The 24,836-nt window shown below is 41.1% G+C and overlaps 1 protein-coding gene across 2 annotated transcripts in view; it reads left to right on the forward strand.

Moving 5' to 3' along the window:
- Nucleotides 1–22,640, forward strand: part of CCDC81 (coiled-coil domain containing 81) — a gene marked incomplete at both ends in the record, with an annotated part of 42,351 nt that extends 19,711 nt beyond the window's left edge. For both annotated transcript variants that reach the window (XM_080817514.1, XM_080817515.1), the window contains 10 exons: nt 251–372; nt 3,572–3,695; nt 6,525–6,612; nt 7,048–7,194; nt 8,032–8,136; nt 10,527–10,699; nt 12,118–12,196; nt 12,426–12,646; nt 21,433–21,558; nt 22,499–22,640. In XM_080817514.1, the coding sequence (XP_080673640.1) occupies nt 251–372; nt 3,572–3,695; nt 6,525–6,612; nt 7,048–7,194; nt 8,032–8,136; nt 10,527–10,699; nt 12,118–12,196; nt 12,426–12,646; nt 21,433–21,558; nt 22,499–22,640 (1,327 nt within the window). The remainder of the gene's footprint in view (nt 1–250; nt 373–3,571; nt 3,696–6,524; nt 6,613–7,047; nt 7,195–8,031; nt 8,137–10,526; nt 10,700–12,117; nt 12,197–12,425; nt 12,647–21,432; nt 21,559–22,498) is intronic.
- Nucleotides 22,641–24,836: the final 2,196 nt, after the last annotated feature.

Below are 24,836 nucleotides of genomic sequence, written 5' to 3' on the forward strand. Positions count from 1 at the left end.
CCAAAAGCTTAAATCCCACAGTTTATCTGTATAAGAGCTGTTTTTGAGCCCCCCGTGTTGAGGGGGAAGGTCTTGGTCAGCTCTCAGACTTAGACTCAAAGAAAGCCTCAGCAATTCAAAGCACTTGGTCCCTTGAGGGAATTGGGCTTACTTCAGAATCAGAGAGCTAGCTGGCTTGCTTCTCAGGATTGAAAGTTCACATGGTCACCTATTCAGGTCCAGTGCAGTAAACATTGTGGCTTATTTCTAGGATTGAGCTCAAGGAGATGGAGAACAAACCACCTATGGAGACCATTGTAGAAGAAGGTAGAAAGAATAGACAAAGGAAGTGCAAATTAAAAGACCAGCCAGACAAAGAAGAAGGCATCAGAGGTAGGCCAATGATTCTGGGCATCATCTGTCATGCTTTATTGCTTATGGGTCCAGCCATATTTCTTAGTGACTTCTGTGCCCCAAATAAAATTAGTTAGATTCATGAATAATCACTGTATTCTTCTTTCTAACAAATACATTCTTTTATTTAGATCATGGTTTTTAAAGTTATTTTTATTATATAAATCCTATAATCTCTTTCATAAACATCTGGGGGAAAAACTACCTATGTTTATATGTTTTCTAAAAACTTATATTTCTTTATTCTAGAGATATAAGAAAGTTCTAGAACAACATTACCAAAAATTATATAAATGTAATTGTATAATGTAGCATGTATGGTAAACATCTAAATATTTCTTAATCCAAAAGGAAGTAAATTGGCTATGGCTAATAATTACAGAATATCTGCTAAATACTATGACCATGCTGATATTTTATATATGTTAATTAAACTCATAAGCCTCAGGATTTTTTCAAGTAGAATTTTTTTTTTCATGGTAGCCAGCAATGTAGAGATCATTTGGCATCAGGAAATGTATTTAAATTATACAGTTCATCAATAAGAAAAGTAAATCACCCAAATCTAGATTCTGAAAAGCATTTGATACAATTCCACATCTGGGGTCCCTGGGTGGCTCAGTGGGTTAAAGCCTCTGCCCTCGGCTCAGGTCATGGTCTCAGGGTCCTCGGTCCTGGGATCGAGCACTGCATCGGGCTCTCTGCTTGGCAGGGAGCCTGCTCCCCCCTCTCTCTGCCTGCCTCTCTGACTGCTTGTGATCTCTGTCTGTCAAATAAATAAATAAATAAAATCTTCAGAAAAAAAAAAAAAAAAGAATTCCACATCTGTTTCTGTTTTTTTTTAACTTTTAAAATTATAGAAAGAGTAGGATAATTTCTCTTTTTTAAAATACTATTATTTAAAAATTTTTAAATTATTAACACATAATGTATTATTTGTTTCATGGGTACAGGTCTGTGATTCCTCAGTCTTACACAATTCACAGTGCTCACCCCAACACATACTCTCCCCAGTGGACATCACCCTACCACCCCATCCCTCCCCCCTCCCTCCACTCCATCTAACAAATATCTTCTATTCCTGGAATCTTATATCTCATCTTGACCACTTTCTGACTCTCAGGCTTTTAGACTATGATCTCTTTGTTGGTTCCCCATTACTTAAAGAGGCCAAAACTCAGATGCCTATGGGGTCCAGGCATGAAGTGTGTTCCATGTAACATGATAGGGTGATACGTTAGCATAAATACTAATTTTATAAAAAATTAGAGAATGATAATTTTGCATCTTTGGTATTTGACTGAATAGAAGATAGCTGGATTTTTATATCTATGTCTTTACCTGATCTGTTATGATGTATTGTTTGGTTGAAGCATATGAAGAAAGTCCTAGGACTTCAAAGACTTTTTGAAAGGGTCCTAGAGATCCTTAGGGGTTTCCGGACTACTCTCAGAAGACTTCCTCTGGAGGACTGTTGCTCTGTGGGCAACACACTAATTGACACTGAAGCAAAAAATGCTGATTGGGCCAAACAAATAATATCAGTGGGTGAACACTGGTTTGTGGTCTTAGTTTTGCAACGTGAGGTCTACATGATTACATGTAAGCTTTTAGCCTAATATTCCTATGCTTTTGTGTTTTTAGCCTCATCTGTCACTGTTCCCCATAGACTCCTTCTCTGAGCAAAAGTATCCATATTCTTCGAACATGTCTTGCTCTTCCCTGCCTTCATGCTTTTGCTTATAATTTTTCTCCTGACTACAATGTCCTTCCTTTTCTTACAGTCTCTCCCAATCCTCCTCACCTCTCAGCATCCTTTTTACATCTCACTTCTCTCATCACTGGACTCTGAAGTGTCTTCTGTCTTCTCTGAACATGGCAGACCCTTGAAGATGGCACCATCATTTGGGATTTAGACATTTTTTTTCATCATTGTCCTGAGTTGTTATTTATGCAATGTATGTAAAGAACTTAGCATTGTTGACATGTAATAAGATCTCAACAAATGAGAGCTCTCATGTTTTTTCTTTTTCTCTTATTTTTCTATCCAGCTATTGATCTCCCCCTGTTTAATGAGCATGTTATATCCAGATTAACCCATCATATGTTGAAACTATCATATTAATACACATAACCTACTGAATAGTATAGCTAGCCTATCTTAAATGTGACATCTAGCCTACATCAGCCTACAGTTGGGCAAAATCATCCAACACAAAGTCTATTTTATAAAGTATTGAATATCTTGTGTGATTTATTGACCACTGAAAGTGAAAAACAGACTGGTTGTCCGGGTACAGAATAGTTGTAAATGCACTGCTTGCTTGCTTCTGTTATTGTGTGGCTGACTGGTAGATGTATCTTGCTGCTCTGCCCAGCATCCCAAGGGAGTACTCTGCCACATATCCCTAGGTATGTGAAGATCACGCTTCAAAATTCAAAGTACAATTTCTGTTGGATGCATATTGCTTTTGCACCAACATAAAGTCAAAAAATTCACAAGTCGAACCATTTTTTTTTTAAAGATTTTATTTATTTGACAGAGAGAAATCAGAGCTAGGCAGAGAAGCAGACAGAGAGAGGGGGAAGCAGGCTCCTGCTGAGCAGAGAGCCCGATGCGGGGCTCGATCCCAGGACCCTGAGATCATGACCTGAGCCGAAGGCAGAGGCTTAAACCACTGAGCCACCCAGGCACCCCACCATTTTTTTTTTTAAAGATTTTATTTATTTATTTGACAGAGACAGCGGGAGAGGGAACCCAAGCAGGTGGAGTGGGAGAGGGAGAAGCAGGCTTCCCACTGAACAGGGAGCCTGATGCAGGGCTCGATGCAGGGCTTGATCCCAGGACCCTGGGATCATGACCCAAGCCGAAGGCAGACGCTTAACGCCCCAAGTTGAACCATCATTAAGGGAACCGTCTATACATCTACTGAAAGATCTTTAAGGGCAAAGACTTGCCTCTTTGCATTTTCTAAAGTGACCAGTCAGCTTTGCACATAAGAAGTACACAGCAAAAATATTTGTTTTAACTACACTAGGGCAAGGGACAATAATTTAAGATAAGAAATGTTTCTTATATAAAAATTTTTCCTGATAAAATAATGAGTTTTAAAAATCAGTTAGGTATAAAACCACCCATTTAAATTTGGAAGGAAACTTGGTTTCATTCATTCTACAGAGATCTTATCACCCAAGAGACTTCAGGATAAACAAGCCATATCCCCTCCCAAAATGACAAGCACCAACTTGCTGAACAAGTTAGAGCGGAATGGGAGTGGCGGGAAGATTATGGACCCTGAAAGGTAATGTGTTGGTATTTTATCTGTTATATGTTACTAGATGTATTTTTGAGTTCTACCTTGATGCAGGGCATTAAAATGAATGTCCATTCATTCCTTCATCCAGGATTCTTGAGTACATTCTACCTGTTAGGTGATTGAGATAATAGATACAGTCAGGGCTTACCATCCAGTGGGGAACCCAGACATACATAGAATAATTAGTTGTGATTCAGTAGGATACTTGCTATGACAGAGGTGGAAACAAAATAGCACAGAGGAGGGAACATCTAAATCTCTTTGTGGATTTACGAATACTTCCCTTTTCTTTTTTTTTTTTTTTTTTGAGATTTTAGTTATTTATTTGTTAGAGAGAGAGTGAGAGAGCAAGAGAGAGAGTGAGAGAGCTCATGAGCAGGGGGAGCAGAGGGAGAAGAAGAAGCAGACTCCCCACTGAGCAGGGAGCTCCATGTCGAGCTCGATTCCAGGACCCTGGGATCGTGACCTGAGCTGAAGGGAGATGCTTAACGGACTGAGCCACCCAGGCTTCCCCCTGTTGTTTCCTGTGCTTGGATAGTACAATATGACACAGTTTCATATTTAGATAAAATTGGAAAGCAGCTTTGCTAAACATGGTTGGCACTTAATAAATGTTCTTTGAATCAATGGATATATTACAAATCATCATGGCCATATCTTCTAACAATGTTACATCAAAAGATTTCTATAATCTTTTTTTCCTCTTTGAGGAGGACGCTTTTTAAGACCTCCAATCAGTCAGCTGTATGCAAGTATTTATTGAGCGTCTGCTATGTACCTTGCACTGTGCTGTCAACTTTGAATTTATTAATGTGTCACAATGTATCAGCTATCATATGTCTGATTTATGCACTTTCTTGGATACTAAGGTCATGTTCAAAACACTAGGCACAATTTTTTTTTTAAGATTTTGTTTATTTGACAGAGATCTTGTTTATTTATTTGACAGAGATCGCAAGTAGGCAGAGAGGCAGGAAAAGAGAGAGAGGGGGAAGCAGGCTCCCTGCTGAGCAGAGAGCCCAATGCATGGCTCCATCCCAGGACCCTGAGATCATGATCTGAGCTGAAGGCAGAGGCTTAACCCACTTAGCCACCCAGGCACCCCAGCACACTTGTTTTAAATAATCTCACTGTTATGAAAGAGAATTCAGAATTAAATGTCTTGTTCTTTGGAATTCAGTTCAATCCAACAGACACTGAGCACCACTGCATGCCCAACATTATTCTAGATACTGAAGATACAGAGCCATACAACGTATAAAAGACCATATAAACTTGCTTTCATAAAAGAGTCTTTTAGGGAGACTGATGCTGAAAAAGTAATACTCATGACAAAGACAACAGAAGAAAGTATGGAAGTTGCAAAGAGGAGGGAGTAATTAATTGTTAGTGATTATTAATGAAGGCTTCCTATTGGTGTGGACCAAAAAATGGTTTTTGTGCTGATCATTAAAGTAATATCTGTTTACACAGAAATTTTAAAAAAATGAGAAAAGCAAAAGATACAAAAAATCATAAAAAGATACAAAAAATAACCCCATAAGTAGATGAAACTTTCTGCTAATATTGTGGTATATATTCTTCATTTTAATGCATATGCAATATATACATATATTTATACTTGAAACTTGTACACATTTTAAGTACAACTGAGATCATATCATATGAAGCTTTGTTTATCACAATAAGTGGTAAACATTTCCCCATGGCTTTAAATATCTCAGGATATAAACAAATAATTGCATATCATTTCAGTGATTTAACCTTTTGTTTGACCAGTCTGCTTTTATATATTCAGATGATATTTAGTTTTTTAAATATTATAAATAATATTGGGATAATATAACTACACAGAAGTCTCTGCACACATTTGAATATTCTATAGGATAAAAACTTTAATATAAAATTTTTGAGATAAGAGATGAGCTCATTTTTCATGTCTTTGATACATGTTAGCAATTATTTTCAGGAAGGTTGTATCAAATTATCTTCCCAGGAGCAGGAATATGAGGGAGGGCTATCTTCTCCATAGTTTTGTTAATGCTGGACATTGTTCCCTCCAATGGATTCCTACTATTACCCAGGTTCAAGATCCTGCCTGATCTCTGATCTCCCTCCTACTTTTTGTCTATGGTCTCATCCCCCTCTGGCCACATTGAGCACAGGCACACTCCCACACCAAGGACTTTGCACTCATTCACTCTGCCTGGAATACTTTTTCCATTGGATATCTGATTATTGTTACTCCCTCACCTTATTCAAATGTCATCTTAGTGGAGCATCCCTGGGGATTCTGCTTATGGTTTAATACATTCTGTTCCTCCAGCACTGCAAGACATTTATCACCATCATACATACTATTGAATTTATTCATTTATCTTGTTTATCAACTGGCTGTCAGTTCCTATCAGAATATCAATTCCATTAGGCCCAGGATTTCTCTTTCTTTCTTTTTTCCTATGTTTTGTTGCTCACTGCGTCTCCCATGCATGCCCAAAACAGTGCATATAATAAGCACAATTCATTTTATAGAATGAATAAATTTTATCTCAGTTTCACAGAATTGGTAACTGAGGCTTTGCAAGATGACCCAGCCTGCCTAATGGCAGTCAGCTTATAAGCAAAAAAGCGGGATTCAAACCCAAGTTTATTTGCTATGAAGCATGGGTTCTTAACCTCTATACATAGAGATTCTCTGCAAAAAAAAAAAAAAAAGATATCTTTATTTCTTTTATATTTATACTTGCCTCTAAAATTATCATTGCTCATGTTAGACTGTTTTAAACATTAATTAGTGTTGCACTGTTTTTATAGTTTGTCATCTCCAGGTTGTTTGAAAAGTGAAATGAAGCCTAAACTTTCTCCAGTCCCCACCTGCCAGGATCATAATAAGGCAGGACAGGTACAGTGTTTTCAAACAAACAAAAAAAAAATCCAATCAGAATCTTCCTCTGACTTCTGTTTCTCAATGAGAGTTTGGGAATTGCTCTTTTTTTCAATGTATGGATTTGGCTCATGTACTCAGCACTCCAAATTGGACTTTAATAAATCTTTCTACTAGTCAAAATCTGCTAGGGTTAACAGAAGTAGTGTTGGGATATCTTTTTCTAATTTTGCGTTGCTATAAATGCTTCTGATCAAATGAGAGTTCAGTATATCCTCCTGGGTATTTTGGGAGCCCACTCTACAAATCTCATTTTACTAATTGTCATTAATACATCCTTTTATGAAGTATGTTGCTTTTGACATACTCAATCTTTGGAGAGCTTATGAAGGGATTGTGAAGGCAAAAAAGTAAAAGGCAAGAATTAATACGTCTTCAAACCTGGTATTGTAGGAGATGTGTTATGTGTGTTTGCAACGAGCACAGCGCAATTCCCCATTGTGCTACAGTGAGGAAAGGAAGAGGAGAGAGATAGAAGATGAGCGACTCATTCAGCAGTATCAAATTCTGAAGGATCAAGAGGCTCTCTTACAACAGCAGGTAGTTCAACACCTTGATTAAAGGTGCTTAACATGGGACAGTAGAACATGATTATAAAGTGCCATTTAAAATGCTCCATTAGGTGCTTGGGTGGCTCAGTTGGTTGGGTGTCTGACTCTTGATTTCTGCTCAGGGCTTGATCTCAAGGTTGTGAGTTCAAGCCCCATATTGGGCTCCAAGCTGGGCATAGAGCCTACTTAAAAAACAAAACAAACAAAAAAATCCCCCCAAACCAACTTAAATATGTCTGTTCTGTAACATATTTGATCATTTACTTACTGCGGGATTACAACTTAGGTTGTATCCAAGTTTTCAATAATAACGAGCAACATTGGGATGAACACCCAAGCAGCTGAATGTTTGCACCTGTTGCTGATTTCTCCCTCTCCCCCACCCCCAAGGATTGAATTTTAAAGGTAGAATTCCTGGATTGATATGGTTTTAATTGTGATTTCTAATAAGACATAATCAAGGCTTTCCCCTTCAAAATCATGGCCTACCTAAGCAAGGAAAGAGAGAATGGCATGTTCACATTTGCACTATCCAGATTTCTGAGGTCTCCAATAATTGACCCTACTTCTTTTTCTTGCATTTGTGATATCAGGTAACTACTTATGAAATCTTCCATTCCCTCTTATGATTCCCATAGAGGTGATGCCTAAAGCTCCAAAACAGGAAATTAAAAAACCTTCCCCAACCTACTTTTATAGATCTAAGAAGACATCAGAAAGTGCCATTGCCTCCAAAAGGCAAGTTTCTACCTTGGTTAGATAATTACAATGTAATAGAATTAAAATTTTAAAGGCTCTATGTCAATATGTGATTTTTTTCTCAAAGATGAGAAGTCTGGCTAATAGAGAACAAAATCAGAAAAATGCTGCCTACAACCTTGGAGTTGCCGAAGCTATAAGAATCCACAAGAATGAGAAACCTGAATTTTATGTGAGTCTTTCCAAAATTTCTGTTGCCAATACCTGCCCCATCGAGGAGTGTTTGGATCCATTCTCTGTGCTGCAGGCTGTACCATTGTGTAGGTGGCCGAGGTGAAAGGTGGGTTGTGCAAGTTTGTAGCTGTGTTCTAGGTCAGGAGTTGTCCAGCGTCTGTGTCCAGACTCTTCACATCTGTAGTACAGTCTCTGTTCGATACTATGGTACTTGTTAATGGTAGTAATTCTCAGCCAGGCCCTGGGACGGGTTGGGGGGGGGCAGTGTACTACAGTAATGCCCCAGGAGCCGTGGATCTAGAGAGCCAGTATGACCTGGGAGCTTGCTGGAAGTGCAGAGTTGAGGGGCCCTATCCCTCCAGAGTGGGACTCTACATTTGAATAAGGTCCTCCTGCGATTTGTAGGTGCAAGTTAAGTTTGAACAACCCAGCTCTTCTGTGGAGGTGAGCCACCTGCCTCACCACTGATTTAATGTTATCAATAACTCTGTATCTACCTTTGTTTTGCTGAGTCTTTCTCCCTTCACACCACTGTCTAGGTGGTCTGACACACTGGACATAACTCTAATAAAATACCTTTTCTTTATTCATCACCAAACATTTATTGGATTCCTATGTGCTGGCCACCGTGCTCATGGCTAGGAATACAAAGAGGAATAAGACAAGGTCCCTCCCAGAAGAGGTTTCAGGCTACTGGAGGAGACAGGTTTGAAGTGCTAAGAGTGTGGTATCATAAATGCTGTGATAAATCTTTGAACAGGGCAGTGTGTGAGCAAAGAGTCACTTGACCCAGACCAGAGATGTGGGGGGACTTCCTTGTATAAAGGAGTTGGGTAAAGGAGGGGATGGTTGGAGAACCTTCCAGGGAGGGGCAACAGGGAGGGAGGAAGAAGACATGATACTTTGAGATTCAAGCCTGATTCTTTTTTCTTCTTATACATAAGTTCCGGATTATGGTTATTGCTATCTACCTTGTGTATCCTCTTTGATGTATCTGCAGACATCTTAAAAAGACCAAAACAGAATTTATTTATTTATTAAACATTTTAAAATTTAGATTCAATTAATTAACATATAATGTATTATTGGTTTCAGAGGTACAGGCTTGTGATTCATCAGACTTATATAATGCCTAGTGCTCATTACATCACATGCCCTCCTTAATGTCCATCACCCAGTTACCCCATCCCTCCACGCTCCTCCCCAAATCAGAACTTTTGATCCCTCTCCTCACCTGTCCTTCTCTTAGCCTCCCCATTTCAGTAAGTGGCATCACCTGGCAGACAGTTGCACAAACCCCAAACCAAGGAGTGATCTCAGATTGCTCCTCCCCTGTCTCCCCCATCCAGCCATCCTCAAGCACAGTTGCCTTTACTGCCCAAATGCATCCCAGCTCTTCACATCCCTTCATCTCCAGGGTTACCGTGCATCCTAGTACAAGCCACATTATAAGGCTCAGCTTCTGAAACACTTCCCTGGTTAGGTTTGCTGCTGGCCTTCTTCCCCTTTACAATCTATTCTCCACACTGCAGTCAAGTGATCTTTTAAAACTTAACCCAAACATAACATTCTCCTGTTTAAAACCTCTAACAGTCTCCCAGTGAGTTAAAACAAAATCTAAACTCTTTACCTTGAACCATCAGGTCCATATGGCCCTGCCTTCCTCTTTGAGCTCGCCTACTTCTTTCCTCTTGCTCACTGTGCTTCAGCCATGTAGACCTTCCTTCTGCTCCTTAAACATGCCTCACTCATTCTCATCTAGTGCCTTTGCACTTGCTGTTCTTTCTGTAGGGGACGCAGGTCACCTGATATTTGCAGTGGAGGTGGTTCACCCAACTTTACTGAAAGGACTTCTCTAATAACCAACTGCTTTAGCCCTGTTCCCACCCACTTGCTATGATAAGGGCTTCACAGCACTTAATCCCTACCTTAAATGATGATATATCGTTCATTTGTTCTCTGTCTCCTGTACCAGAAGGCAGGCTCCGTGCGCCAGGCTCTCTGGATCTCCGTCAGTGTCTAGAATGGCCAGGCCCGAGTGGGTGTTCAGTTCTCCCTCTTCCCGCATCTGCTCAGTCCTTGCTCATGCTTTTGCTCTCTATCAGAACTCCTCCTTTCCACCTGTGTGTTGTACGAGCTCAGGACCTCCTCCATGATATCCTGTTTCATTTCTCTCCCAGGTATGAGGTTTTGTCAGTTCTGCTCAGGTTTGTCCTTGGGCACACTCCCATTGTTCTGCGGGTTGCCTCAACACTAGCTGGTCAGTGTGTTGACAACTGGGCAAATATTGTAAATCAATAATTGACTTTAATCTTCTGAATTACTACCTTTATTCTTTGTTGATTTTTGGTATTTTAGAGTAAATGCATTGCTTCTCCTTCATTCCAGAAATCATTCCTCTTTGATAAACGGCCCCTCAGTCCTGAGATTAATGCTCTAAAACAAGAAGAATATTCCCAAAGTCTCCTGAAACAAATCGATAACAGACGGGAAAAAGAAATAAAGCAAAGACAAAACAGAGAGCTGATGGACCGCCTAGAACAAGTACAACTCACAGAGGAGTGAGTCTAGCTGACAGGCCCTGAAAAATGGGTTCAGAATTTTCCTGTGAAGCTTATTTCCATGTGGGATTGAATCAGCCTCGGTAGTTTCATTAGCATAGCTCTAACCGACTGAGCAAACCAACCCAGCTAGCAGCCAGCGTGAAGTTTCTTTAGAAAAATGAAAAGGCTGTCATTATTATGATGATCATTAGAATAAGGATTAGCAATCTGTAATTCGTGATAGGGGATCCTTTTGTATTGTGTTGTGATCGCTAATACTGGCGGGTGCAGGAAGGGACTTGTCTTGAACAAGCAGCAACCCCAGCTACTCCCCACTGATCTCAAGGCAAAGCTGGCGTTTTGTTGTAAGTAGGGGTGTCTCTACTTTTGGTGTACATAGGTGTAGGACGAAGTAGCAGGGGTAGGAGTGTATGGGGGACATAAGCAGGGTAGAACCAGGCATATGTAAGAAATGCTTCCCCTCTGCTTGCACCCACAGCTCCTTGGTTGACGTCGTCTTTTTTTTCAGCCCGAACTTGGGGGAATATTAGTCCCAATTACAAATTTTCAGGAATGAGAATCTGATTGGTCTTGCTTAGGTCACCTGAGGCCTGGGATAGGGTTAGAGTTGCCTAAGGGGGTTCCACTTCTACAACTGAGGTCAGGAGAACAATTAAAGAGGTTACTGTAGTGGGAAAGAGGCTCTTAAAACAAAGAGTAAGCTGGTTTTTAGGACCAAAGATTTATTTTTCTATAAAATGTATATGTTCCATTATACTCACTTTATGGATCATGTGGGTTCCCTGTGGGTTGCCTGTAACAGAATCATAATTTATAATAGGAAAGATGACTTTTCTTAAAAAGGAATCATATGGTGAATCATTTTATAGAATGAATAGACACTTCCTGCTTTCCTATCTAGGTTTCTGTTTTATTTATTTATTTTTAAGATTTTATTTATTTATTTGACAGGCAGAGATCACAAGTAGGTAGAGAGGCAGGCAGAGAGAGGAGGATGCAGGCTCCCCGCCGAGCAGAGAGCCCGATGCGAGGCTCAATCCCAGGACCCTGGGATCATGACCCGAGCCGAAGGCAGAGGCTTTTAACCCACTGAGCCACCCAGATGCCCCTAGGTTTTTGTTTTAAAGCATGGTGGGTGGAGGGCTACCTGTCTCAGGGGTAGTGAGTTTGAACAAAATGGTCAATCTCCTGCTTACATCTGTCCTGTCTGTCCTGTATTCAACACACTGTCCACTAGCCTTTGGATCTGTTACTCTTTTCTTCATTAAAATGAAAGGTCTAGGAAGAAATACCACTTCTTATTTACCAGTCTCTCACTCCTATTGATACTTAGGAAGCAGGTTTTAATGCTGTTAGTCTCTATTACCAGAGACAGTAACACACTGTGCCCCCCTTCTCTTATTCCTAACTGCCAGACTCGCTGCACAAAGAGCCCAGTATATAAAAGATAAGACGGAAGAAACACAGTGTTACAAGAGAGCTTTGGATGCGCAGGTAAGGGGACAACTGTTATCTTAAAAATTATGCTGTGCTTCAGTAGCATTCTAAAAATCTGTATAAGAGCTCTCATGTGGTGAGTAGCCTTGTATGTTACCCATTTTGTGGTTTTGGGGGCCCTGGTTCCTTCCTCTAAGGGGTTGGTCTTTTACCATGCTACGGTGTTGTGCGTACGGTTTATTGCCTGGTAGAATTCTGGTCTGCACGATGTGTGTCCCTGTTTCAGATAAAGAACAAACCCCTGCAACTTCCCATGTTTGAGCCGGACTCTAGTGAGCCCATCTTTGGTAAGGACGAGGGTGAGCTGATGGTGGAAAAGCGAAAGCGAGAACAGAATTACATGAAGCACCAGCTGGAGGCCGCTGCCAGCCACAGGAGGAGAACCATCCTGCAGCAGCTGGTGGAACAGAAGCGGGATTTGCAGATGCTTCGGAGGACACAGAGAGAGTGAGAGAGCCCAGATCTTCCTCCCTCCCCCCTCCTCCTCCTCTCCCGCTCCCCTTTCCATCTTCCTGTTCTTTCTCGCTCTCTCTTCTTCCTACAACAGCAAGAAGCAAAAATAATAGTGAACACACTGAGGAGTGACTGTGTGCAAAATATTGTTCTAAGCTTATCAAATCCTTCGTCTTGGTTTGTCCTTACAATTCACCCTTTGAAGAAAAGTTATTGATCAGAAAACCCAACCAACCAGACCCGATCCTCCTCCTCCCTCCAGTTACCACTCCATGTTTTCCCTTCCCTTTGCAGTACAGCTTCTTAAAAGAGTTGTCCAGATCAGCACGATCCATTGGAAGTACAAATGTGAGTGACAAACGTGCTGCTCTGCTCCACTAGACACCGACCTGAAACTTGGGCTCTTTCTCAACCTCCAATAAGTCCCCTTCCTTCAAAGAACTGTTGATGTAGTGAGCTGTACTTATGGCGGGCGAGGTGTGGTGAAGGTGGCAGGGTGGGCAAGGCAGGACTTGATGTCCTATCAGTGAAAATATATGAAAATTCAACCATCAGACACCCAGTTTCTTTTTTCCTTTCTTTTTGACTTGATGAGTCTATACATCCTACTATGCTCACCACAAGCGTAGCGACCGTCTGTCCTGGTACATTGCTCTTACGATGTCTTTGACCCTATTCCTTATGCTGTGCCTTTTATTGCTTTATTCATTCCATAACTAGAAGCCTATATGTCCCACTCCCCTTCACCCATTTGCCTGACCCTCCATACCCCTCCCTTTTGGCAAGCTTCCAGTTTGTTCTCTGTTGAGTCTGCTTTTTGTTTGTTTATTCATATTTTTTACAGTCATGTGGTGTTTGTCTTTCTCACTCTGACTTGTTATTTCACTTAGCATGAAACCCTTTAGGTCCATCCATGTCGTCTCAAATGGCATGAATTCATCCTTTTTAATGGCAGTGTAATATTCCATGGTGTGCGTGCGTGTGTGTGTGTGTGTGTGTGTGTGTGTGTGTGTGAATGGATGGATAGATGGATAGATAGACAGATAGATAGATACCACACTTTTCCTACCCATTTGTCTATTGATGGATACTTAGGTTGCTTCCTTATCTGGGCTACTGTAAACAATGCTGCAGTAAATGTGGGGGTACAGATGTCTTTTTGCATTAATGTTTTCATTTTCTTTGGGTAAATACCCAAAGGTAGAACTACTAGATCGTATGGTAGTTCTATTTTTAATTTTTTTGTGGAACGTCCATACTGTTTTCACAGTGCCCGCACAAATTTTTATTCCTACCAATACTCCATGAGGGTTCCTTTTTATCCACATCCTTGCCAACACTTGTTTCTTGTCATTTTGATTTTAGTTATTCTAACTGGTGTAAAGTGATATCTCATTGTAGTTTTGATTTGCATTTCTCTGATGACGAGTCGTGTTAAACCCTGTCATTTCCAAGCTGTATGACCTGGGCCAAAACACACGTGGGGTCTTTGAGCCCTCTTTTCCTCACATGAAAATAAGAATAATAATATCTGTTGAACCTGCCCTACCTATCCCTACTGTGAGAAGAACGTGAGAGTATGTATTCGAGAACATTTTTGGAAACTGCAGAGGTCTGAACAAACACGAACTGTGGTGTTGGTTATCTCTCTTGTTGAAGCTCTGGTCACAGACCAGCTCCCCCGCCCCTTTTCTGTATGGGTCAGATCCTTGTCTTCCATTTCTATATCCTTCACATGGTATCCCAGAGTCTCTCACTTCTCTCCCTCCCTCTCTCTCTCTCTCTTTTTAAGATTTTATTTATTTATTTGACAGAGAGATAGAGCCAGAGAGCGTAAGTGAGGGGTTGGGGGTTGGGGGATGGCAGAGGGAGAAGGAAAAGCAGGCAGAGCCCAATGTGGGGCTCGATCCCAGGACTCTGGGATCATGACCTGAGGTGAAGGCAGACACTGAACCAGCTAAGCCACCCAGGGGTCCCTCTCACTCATCTCTTTAACAACTTCCCTGTCTCTCGTTCATCTCAAGATGTCATCTTAAAGCCTCCTGTGGCAAGTAGAGGGTCACTTTCAGAGGGGATAATTTAGTCAGTGTGATCTAAACAGGCCTGCTAAAGTATTTTTTTTCTCAAAGATTTTATCTATGTATTTGACAGACAGACATCACAAGTAGGCAGAGAGGCAGGCAGAGAGAGGGGGAGGAAGCAGTCTCCCCACCGAGCAGAGAGCCCGATGCGGGGCTCGATCCCAGGACCCCGGGATCATGACCTGAGCCGAAGGCAGAGGCTTAACCCACTGAGCTACCCAGGTGTCCCTAAAGTATTCTTTTTCTTTAAACTTTTCTGCTTTTGTTTATAAAGAATAGAACAATTCATGTTCATTAAAATAAGTCAACTGGTAGAGAGATTAAAACAAGGTTAATAGTCTCCCCCAGGCTTTTTTTTTTTTTCCTACTCTTTTCAAATATATTCACACAATACCCATATATATATTTTCCTTCTACTTTTGTAAATGAAAATAAGACGTATGAGATCATATACATTACTCTGCAGCCCAACTTTTCTTTAACCTAATAATGCATCATTAATTTATACTTAGGTCAGTACACAGAAGCAAAATTTATTCTTCTTTATTGGCAGCATAACATCTATAACATGGATTACTATAATTTAATCATAATAAAAAATTTAATTAATTTAATTATTGTAATTTAACTTTTACACTATTGATGAAAATTCACTCAGCTTCCAGTTGGTTTGCTATTACAACAACTTTTGCATTTAACATTTTAAATACATATCTTTATACTGGTTCTTTTGTTTCTGTTGGATAAAATCCTAAAAGCGGAGTTGCTGGATCAAGCGTATGGCACATTTTAAATATTACCAGATACCAGCTGTTTGCTTTCTAAAAAGGTAAGGCGAGTTCCCTCCACCAGCAGTCTTGTGAGAATCCTCGTGGTCTCCCCTGTGGCCCAGTTCATTTTCTCACTTGCTTGGCATCTAAATTAAACTGACTTTTAAAATTCTCCTTTTACAAAGAATACAATAGTAGCTGAAAAGCATATGCAAAGATGGTCAACATCCCTAATCACTAAGGAAAAGAACATCAAAACCACGGTGAGGTAGCTGCTCGCTAACAAATGATCTCCACACTCTGAAACGTGTGCAGGTGAGCCTTCTTCGGCCGCCAGATGCCCTCCTTTGTCCTGTTTGGAATAGACACCATTTAGCATTTAATTAGATTTTTGCCTCTGTAAGGCAAGAAGTAGTTCATGTTTCCTTGACTATTTGCTTATCTGAACCTGAGAGACAGGGATTCTCCACTCCAGTGAATAAAGGCACCCAAGTAGGATGGCAATATTGCAAATGTAGCTGTGGTTTGTATCACGCAATTTAATAACTTGGTTCCGATCACATATCTATCCTGGAGTGCCAAGTCTATGGCAGCTGAATGAAGTAAGCAGTTAGCAAACTCTTCACTCTTCCCTTTGCAACTCATTCATGCAGATGCAGGAAAACATCTTTTGCTGTTTAAGATGTATATATCCCTGTAACGTAGACGGATAAGATGGCTCTCTTTTCTTCCCCCTAGGGCTTTATGAAAAGAAAACATACATTTGTGAACAGTGTCATAAGGTTTCACAAGTGCAAAGATGAAATGTGCTCTCATTTATCTTGTATTATAATACTGTGCTTTGATTCTTTGTGAAATGTCCAAATCAAGAATAATTATAGATTTTTCCTTTATTTTTTTTAAAGATTTTATTTATTAGAGAGAGAGAGTACAAGCAGGGGGAGCAACAGGCAGAGAGAGAAGCAGGATCCCCACTGAGCAAGGAGCCCAATACGGGACTCAATACCAGGACCCCTGGGATCGTGACCTGAGCTGAAGGCAGATGCTTAACCAACTGAGCCACCCAAGGTGTCCCTAATTATAGATTTTTCTTATACCACATGCACTGTCAAACATTTAAAGTACTTCTTTTAGACTATTCAAAAGATTAGAAAGGAAGAAAACTCTATTTACTGGTAGACAAAACCATTAAGATGCTATTATATTGTAAAAGGAAAGAGAAAACCAAACCAAAACTAAACAAACAAAAGAAAGAAAACACAGAGAGAAAGATACTACCTCCTACCTGCTAGGATGGCTATTATCAAAAACCCAGAAAATAATAGGTGTTGGCGAGGATGTAGAGAAATAGAAACGCTGTGCACTGTTGGTGGGAATGTAAAATGGTGCAGCCACTGTGGAAAACGACATGGCAGTTCGTCAAAAAATTAAAAATAGAATTACCATATGATTCACTAATTCCACTTCTATGTATATATCCAAAAGATTTGAAGCAGGATTTTTTAAAATTAAAGTTTCTATTTTATTTTTAAAATTTGCATTCCAGTGTAGTTAACATGCGGTGTTATATTAGTTTCAGGTGTGCCATGTAGTAATTCAATGCCTCTGTGCATTACTCAGTGCTTATCAAGATAATCCCCTTTACCTACTTCACCCATCTCCCACCTCCCCCGCTCTGGTAACCATTTGTTTGTTCTTTATAGCTAAGAGTCTGTTCTTTGTTTTTGTTTTTGTTTTGTTTTGTTTTGTTTTTGGCTTGTCTATCTTTTTTTGCTCCTTTGTTCATTTTTTTTTTTAAGATTTATTTATTTGACAGAGAGAAAAATCACAAGTAGGGAGAGAGGCAGACAGAGAGAGAGATGGGGAAGCAGGCTCCCTGCTGAGCAGAGAGCCCGACTCAATCCCGGGACCCTGAGCCCATGACCTGAACCAAAGGCAGAGGCCCAACCCACTGAGCCACTCCCACACCCATTTGTTTTGTTTCTTAAATTCCACATATGAGTGAAATCATCGGGTATTTGTCTTTCTCTGCTGGCTTATTTTGCTTAGCATAATACTCTCTAGACCGATCCATGTTATTGCAAATGGCATGATTTCATTCTTTTTTATGGCTGAATAATATCCACTGTGGGTGTGTGTATATATACACCTATATACACCACATCTTCTTTATCCATTCATCAATAGACACTTGGGGTGTTTTCATAATTGGCTAATATAATTGCAGTAAATACAGGGATGCATATATCCCTTCAAAGTAGTGTTGTTTTTTCCCCCCCCTTTGGGTAAATACCCAGTAATGTGATTACTTGGATTGTAAGGTAGTTCTATTTTTAATTTTTTGAGGAACCTTCATATTGTTTTCCACAGTGGCTGCACCAGTTTGCATTCCCACCCATTGGTGCCCAATGGTGCCTTTTTATCCACATCCTCACCAGCATTTGTTGTTTCCTGTGTTTTTGATTTTAGCCATTCTGACAGGTGTGAGGTGATACCTCATTGTGGTTTTGATTTGCATTCCCTGATGATGAGTGATATTGAGCATCTTTTCGTGTCTGTTAGCCATCTGTAGGTCTTCTTTGGAGAAATGTCGTTCATATCTTCTGCCCATTTTTTTACTTGGATAATTTTTGTGTGTGTGTGTTGAGTTGTTTAAGTTCTTTATATATATTTTATTTTGATATAGTACCAATAGTTTAGTTTTGCTTTTGTTTCCCTTGCCTCAGGAGATATATCTAGAAATATGTCATAGCCAATGTCAGAGAATTACTGCCTGTGCTCTCTTCTAGGATTTTATGGTTTCAGGTCTCACATTTAGGTCTTTAATCCATTTGCAGTTTATTTTTGTGTGTGGTTTTATGAAGGTGGTCCAGTTTCATTCTTCTGCATGTTGTTGTCCGGTTTTCCCAACACCATTTGAAGAAACTTTTTCCCATTGGATATTCTTCCCTGCTATGTTAAAGATTAATTGACCATATAGTTATGGATTTATTGCTGGGCTCTCTATTCTGTTTCACTGATCTATGTGTCTATTCTTGTGCTAGTTCCATACTGTTTTGATCACTACAGCTTTGTAATATAACTTAAAGTCTAAAATAGTGACATCTCCAGCTTTGTTTTTCTTTTTCTTTTTTTTTAATCTTTTTTTTTGTTTAATATTTTATTCATTTATTTGACAGACAGAGAGATCACAAGTAGGCAGAGAGGCAGGCAGAGAAGAGAGGAGGAAGCAGGCCCCCTGCTGAGCAGAGAGCCCGATGTGGGGCTCGAACCCAGGACCCTGGGATCATGACCTGAGCCAAAGGCAGAGGCTTTAACCCACTGAGCCACCCAGGCGCCCCTGTTTTTCTTTTTCAAGGTTGCTTTAGCTATTCAGAGTCTTTTGTGGTTTCCATAAAAATTTTAGTCTTATTTGTTCTGGTTCTGTAAAAAATGTTGTTGGTATTTTGATAGGGATTGCAGTAAATCTGTAGATGGATTTGGGTAGCATGGACATTTAAACAATATTTGTTCTTCCAATCCATAAGCATGGAATATCTTTCCATTTGTTTATGTTCAATTTCTTTCATTCTTTTCTTTCTTTTTAAGGTATTATTTATTGATTGATTGATTTGAGAGAGAAAGAGAGAGCATGAGCAGGAGGGGGGCAGGGACAAAGGCTCCCCACTAAGCAGGGTCCATCCCAGGACCCTGAAATCATGATCTGAGCTGAAGGCAGACATTTAACCAACTGAGCCACCCAAGAACCCAGAAATTCAATTTCTTTAATCAATGTTTTATAGTTTTTGGTGTACAGATCTTCCACCTCTTTCATTGCTTATTCTCAGGTATTTTATTCTTTTTGGTGCAATTGAAAATGGGATTGTTTTCTCTTTCCTTTTTTTAAGTAGGCTCCATGCCCAGTGTGGAGCCCAACATGGGGCTTGAACTCATGACACTGAGATCAAGACCTGAGCTGAGATCAAGAGTGGGACACTTAACTGACTGAGCCACCCAGGTGCCCCAATGGGATTGTTTTCTTAATTTCTCTTTCTGCTGCTTCATTATTAGTGTATAGAAATGGAACACATTTCTGCACATTGATTTTGTATCCTGTGACCTTACTGAATTAATTGATCAGTTCAGGTAGTTTGTTTAGTTTAGTTTTTTTTTTTTTTTTGGTGGAGTTGAAAGCAGGATCTTGAGATATTTGCACTCCCATGTTTGTAACAGCATTCAGCAACCAAGAAATGGAAGCAATACAAATACCTAGTCACAGAGGGATGAATAAACAAGACATGTTATATATATGCAATGGACTGTTACTCAGCTTTCAGAAGGAAGGAAATTACAACACATGCTGAACATGGATGAACAGTGATGACATCATGCTAAGTAAAATAAGCCAGTCATAATAAGACAAATGTATGATTCCATTTCTGTACGGTATTCAGAGTGGTCAGATTCATGGAAACAAAGTAGAATGGTGGCTGCCAGGGGCTAGGGGGAGGGAGGAATGGGGAGTTGTTTAATGAGCACAGAGTTTCAGTTTTGCAAGATGGAAAGAGTTCTAGATATTGGTTGCACAACCGTGTAAATATACTATGTATCTGTACACTTAGAAATGTTTAAGATGGTCAATTTTATGTTATGTGGTTTTACTATTTTTTTTAGATTTTATTTATTTTTTTTCTTGAGAAAGAGAAAGTATGAGGGGGTGAGAGGGGAGGTGCAGAGGGACGAGAAGACTCCCTGCCGAGCAGGGAGCCTGACTCGGGGCTCCATTCCAGGACCCTGAGATCATGACCTGAGCCCAAGTCAGGCTCTTAATGGACTGAGCCACCTAAGCACCCCTGTTTTGTTTTTACTTTTAAAAAAACACAATGAAAAGGGAAAAAAGTTTATATGGCAGGTACCATTTGGTCATTGAGCTCCCACTGTGTGATAGGCATTGGCATTCTGTGTATATTATCTCATTTAATCTTTGTAATGACCATACAGTAGCTGAACTGTTGAATCATGCTCATCAGAGGAAAACGTGGCTGTGCTCTCAGGACACGCAAACCAGCGGCAGAGTACTTTACCGATTTTTATCAGAGGGTCCTGACACCTAGTGGCAGTTGCTGCCTATAACACAGAGCCCTGAGAGCAGGCTAACTCAATGGTCCTATTTAGTGAAGTCCTTTCTAGACTTTAATGAGAAATGAAGGTAGGAGTTTCAGCTGCGCAAGAAATAGACACATATAAATAATTTGAGCCAGGTTTAAGATGATTCATAACAGCAGGGGCTGAGCGTCTGGAGACCAGTAATAGAGACACTTAGCCCTGGGAATTCTGGGGCATGGTACTTGAAGAGAGAGACTCTGCAATTACTTCTCTGATATTGTGACCTTCACCAGACTCTCTTTCTCTCTTTTCTTACCTTCTTCACAGTGTTAAGTATTTTTTTGATTTTATTTTCCTTTGCCTAGTCACTTGTTTCTTTTCCCCTCTCTAGCCATTCATTTACTTGAATTCCTCTCTATTCTGCCTTGTAACATGCCTGTGGCAACTCGTGGGCTGATTACTGACAGCTGAGAGACTGGAATAAAAGGAAAGAAACCTAAAGTATCCATTTGAAATGATTCTTCAGTTTAGTTAAATTAGCCTCAAAGGAAATTAATGGCTTTAAAAGGCTGCATTTGTTAACTTGAAAAAGGTTTCAATTCTGCTAATTTAAACCAGGATTGAAGATGAAAGGTCCTAGACCCATACACTATTTGAGAGCTATAATATTTTTAGTGTTTTTCCTCGTTCTGTGTTCATGCCTTTTAGTATATTTCAAAGAGTAGTGAACAAAACCAGAATGTTTCTGTTTAATCTACCATAAAGGGAATGGGGCTCCCAAGGTTGGTGCCTGCCCTTCCCTATGTTGTGAATAGAAAGAAGCAGACCATGCTGTTCTCTCCAGGCGCCTGGCAGACAGAAATGCTGAGCTGGAGCGGGTGAGCAGAATCAACCAGAGCTTGCAGGAGGACTGGAAAAGCAGTGCTGCAATGAAGAGGCAGCGGGACCTGGAGGAGAAGGCTTTCGAGAGGTGATTCCCGATTGGAACCTCAAGGGCCCTGTTTGTGGAGAAACCCCCTCTGCTCCTCCTTGACTTTCCTGAGACGCTGGGATGGCAGACAGGTTTCCAGGGCCAACTTCAGTTCATAAGTTGTGGCCGCCTAGCACACCTGGTGGAGAAGAGAATCCTGGTTTCAGTGGGAGCTGCTGCTCTGGTGTATTAGAAATGCCTGTGATGGAGACGGGCTTGGAGAATGCCGTGATGTATGTTACACGCTTCCCATTTCACCCCGATCTTAGCCTCCATGTAGGGTGATTTTATTGTCATTTTGCGGAGGGTAAGGAGGTATGGGGGAGGAGAGCAGGAATTCTCCTTGGAAACAACTAGTTGGAAATAGGGAGACAGACTCCCTCTGAACACATCCAAGGCTGACAGAACAGTCATTTAAGAGCAGAGTCAGGGGGTTGTCCGTAAGACTGGCAACTGGGAAACGAGATGTCCGTGATGGAACCAACCAAGAACATCTTGCCACGTTTCAGACTCGTGCCGCCTCTCCCCAGCTATCCACGAACCATCTAGAGTTAGGGAGTCTAGTCATGGTTTTGAGAATTAACACTAACTTTGAAGAGGCAGCTAAACTTTTTGTCTTACTTTTTTTCATTTGTAAAATGAGGAAGCAAACACCGGCCTGACTTAAGCTAACAGAGGAGTTTTTGTGATCAAATAAAGGGAGGTTTGGAAGCAGGAGATGCCCAGCTGGCTTGAGCTGCAGGGAGCAGCGTGGGGGGTGGGAGGGAGTGCAGGGGGGCCATCACAGGTGGGTGGTAAGCCCCTGGAGGGTGGGGAGTGGGTGTGACTTCTCTTTCTGCCTCTCTTCTGGCCCAGTGCCCCCCCCCATCACCACCTCCCCCACCCTGGCGCAGACTCAGGGGGCGCCTAATGATGGCTGCTCGTCCTCCCCTCTCCTCAGGGCGTCAGACAAGCTCTTCCTCTTGGACCAGTGTGAGAAGTACCGGCGCTGCAAACAGTGCCAGAGGCGCACCTCCAACGTGGGTGAGAGCAACCTTTGGCCCCTCAACAAGCACCTGCATGGCTCCCGGTTGTTCGTATAATATCTGAAGTTTGGATCCGCGCTTTCCTGGGGACAATTTTTCTTTTTTTAGTATTTAGGTATGATGGTGAAACTACCTATTTTTACTTTAGAGGGAAAAGTTATCATGCTGTTTTGGTGCTTTCAGGAGAAGATTGCTTTTTCACCCCTAATGAAGTCACATAGGGAGGGTCTCCCCTTGTCTTCCTCCTGCCCCTACAGAATCCTGCTGACACTGGGGGCTGGAAATGGGGGACCCAGCCTCCTCCCGGCTCCCGAGGTGCTGCTGATCCAGCCCAGCTACTCATTGACGTTGTGTAAGAAACTTGGTCTTTTCTTCATCTGTAATGAATAGTGTCCTAATAAACATTTTCTACGTACCTGCCTGTGCCTCGTGGTGAATTTTGCCATCCCTTCCCAGAGAACTGTATATGTGAACATTCCAGAGGTAGATCATTCCAGAGGTAAATCAGGTTATTGCCACAAGTGGTCAGAGCAATGCTTTCTGAGTTTTCTAGTTGAAGACACACCCAGGACTTTGTTGGCACCTTGGGGGATCTCATTGGTGCCCTTCCTTTTTTTTTTTTTTAAGATTTTATTTATTTATTTGAGAGAGAGAGAGAGAGAGCATGAGTGGGGGTGAGGGGGTGAGGGGGTGGGGTAGGGCTAGGGGGCAGAGGGAGAAGCAGGCTCCCTGCTGAGCAGGGAGCCTGATGACCACGTGGGGCTGGATACTGACCTGAGCCAAAGCAGATACTTAACCGACTGAGCCCCCCAGGAGCCCCCCAGCTTGGTGCCCTTCTGGCCAACCATTCTGGTATAGGTTTACTGTTGGGCCGAGTGTGTGCTGTGAGAGGAGTCTGGCTGGACCACCAGGGCGCCGCTGCCTTCTCTCGTTGCTTCACCGGCATTCATGCTTAAACTGTCTGTACTGTGGAAGAGGAATGTGTTTCTGCTAAAGGACTGATTTTCAGTCAAGGTAGGGGGGTGTTCTAAACCCAAAACCTCACTCCTTTATCTTCATCCTTTCCCTTTGCTCCACCTGCCCTGTCTTTCCACCTTGGGTAAACCAATGAACAAGGCAGAGTGAAGTCTAGGTTTCCGAAATACAAAAGTTAGGAATGCTGTCCCTTAGACTACTTGCTTTCTGTCTGCCACATCTTTCTTAGGAAATGGGGAAAAGTGTATATGGGTGAGACATCCAAAACATTGTTTCTCTCACAGATACAAAATAAGAATATTTGGAGCCCTGAATAGTTAAGGGGAAGGTATTTAGTCAAAGTGATATTAAGCAAATTTTGTCCCTAATGTTGTCTTTTTCTATGGAAACCAATATGCTTCCTGGGGACCGAGATTGTCTGTAAACTCTCCTCACAAGCTTCCTACAGTGCCACTTCCATTTTCTCAGATCACTGTGTGGAGGACCAGTCATCACCAACCAGTATTTACAACCATAACCCTTCCCCAGTACCGCTTGACTCACCTAGAGTCCATACCTGCTACACCCTGGGAGTACTTCTCGGTCTCAAGTATCTAACAAATTACGAAAATAGTTTTGTATTAAGATATTAAAAAAAAACACATACTGCTTTGTTAGATAAAAAAAGACTTTAGGCAATTTTTTATAAGTTTAGGTGAAAAGATTTAACCTCATAGGCAATTTACACTGTAGGAACTAAACTTATAATTTGTAGCGGGTACTGACTTAGTGTGTGCCAAGCACCCAGCTAATTTTTGGTGACCTGGAGATTAAGGCTCTTCTGTCCCTGCCTGCCTTCAGAGCACTGACTGTGCAATGCAGAGGCAGGACGTGTAGCAAGGTAAGTACTAAGAGTGCTGCGAGTTGGTTGTTACAGAAGAGCAAGGTGGCGCTCTTGGAGTCAGTTGAGCCGTGGCATGGAGACTGAAAGCTCTTGGAAGAGATGAGGCCTAAAATTAATCTGTAAGGATAAATAGGATACAGCTGGGTGAGGAACGACAAGGGGTCATGGCAAGAGATGACAACACCCTGTGTTGTCAAGGCTACGATGGAGACGCAGTTATATAAGTTCAGTTACAAAACCAATTTTTTTTTTTATCAGCTACTTTAAGAATCAACTTGTATTATGGCCCGTCATTAACACAACTGATTTCATATAATAAAGAAAAGGCAGTCTTTTTTAAAGAAAAAGTCTTCACAATTTGGTATCTTCTTTACGGATATCGACTGCTAGTCTTG

Source organism: Martes martes (assembly GCF_963455335.1).
Source record: "Martes martes genome assembly, chromosome: 10".
In the NCBI taxonomy this organism is placed as follows: domain Eukaryota; kingdom Metazoa; phylum Chordata; class Mammalia; order Carnivora; family Mustelidae; genus Martes; species Martes martes.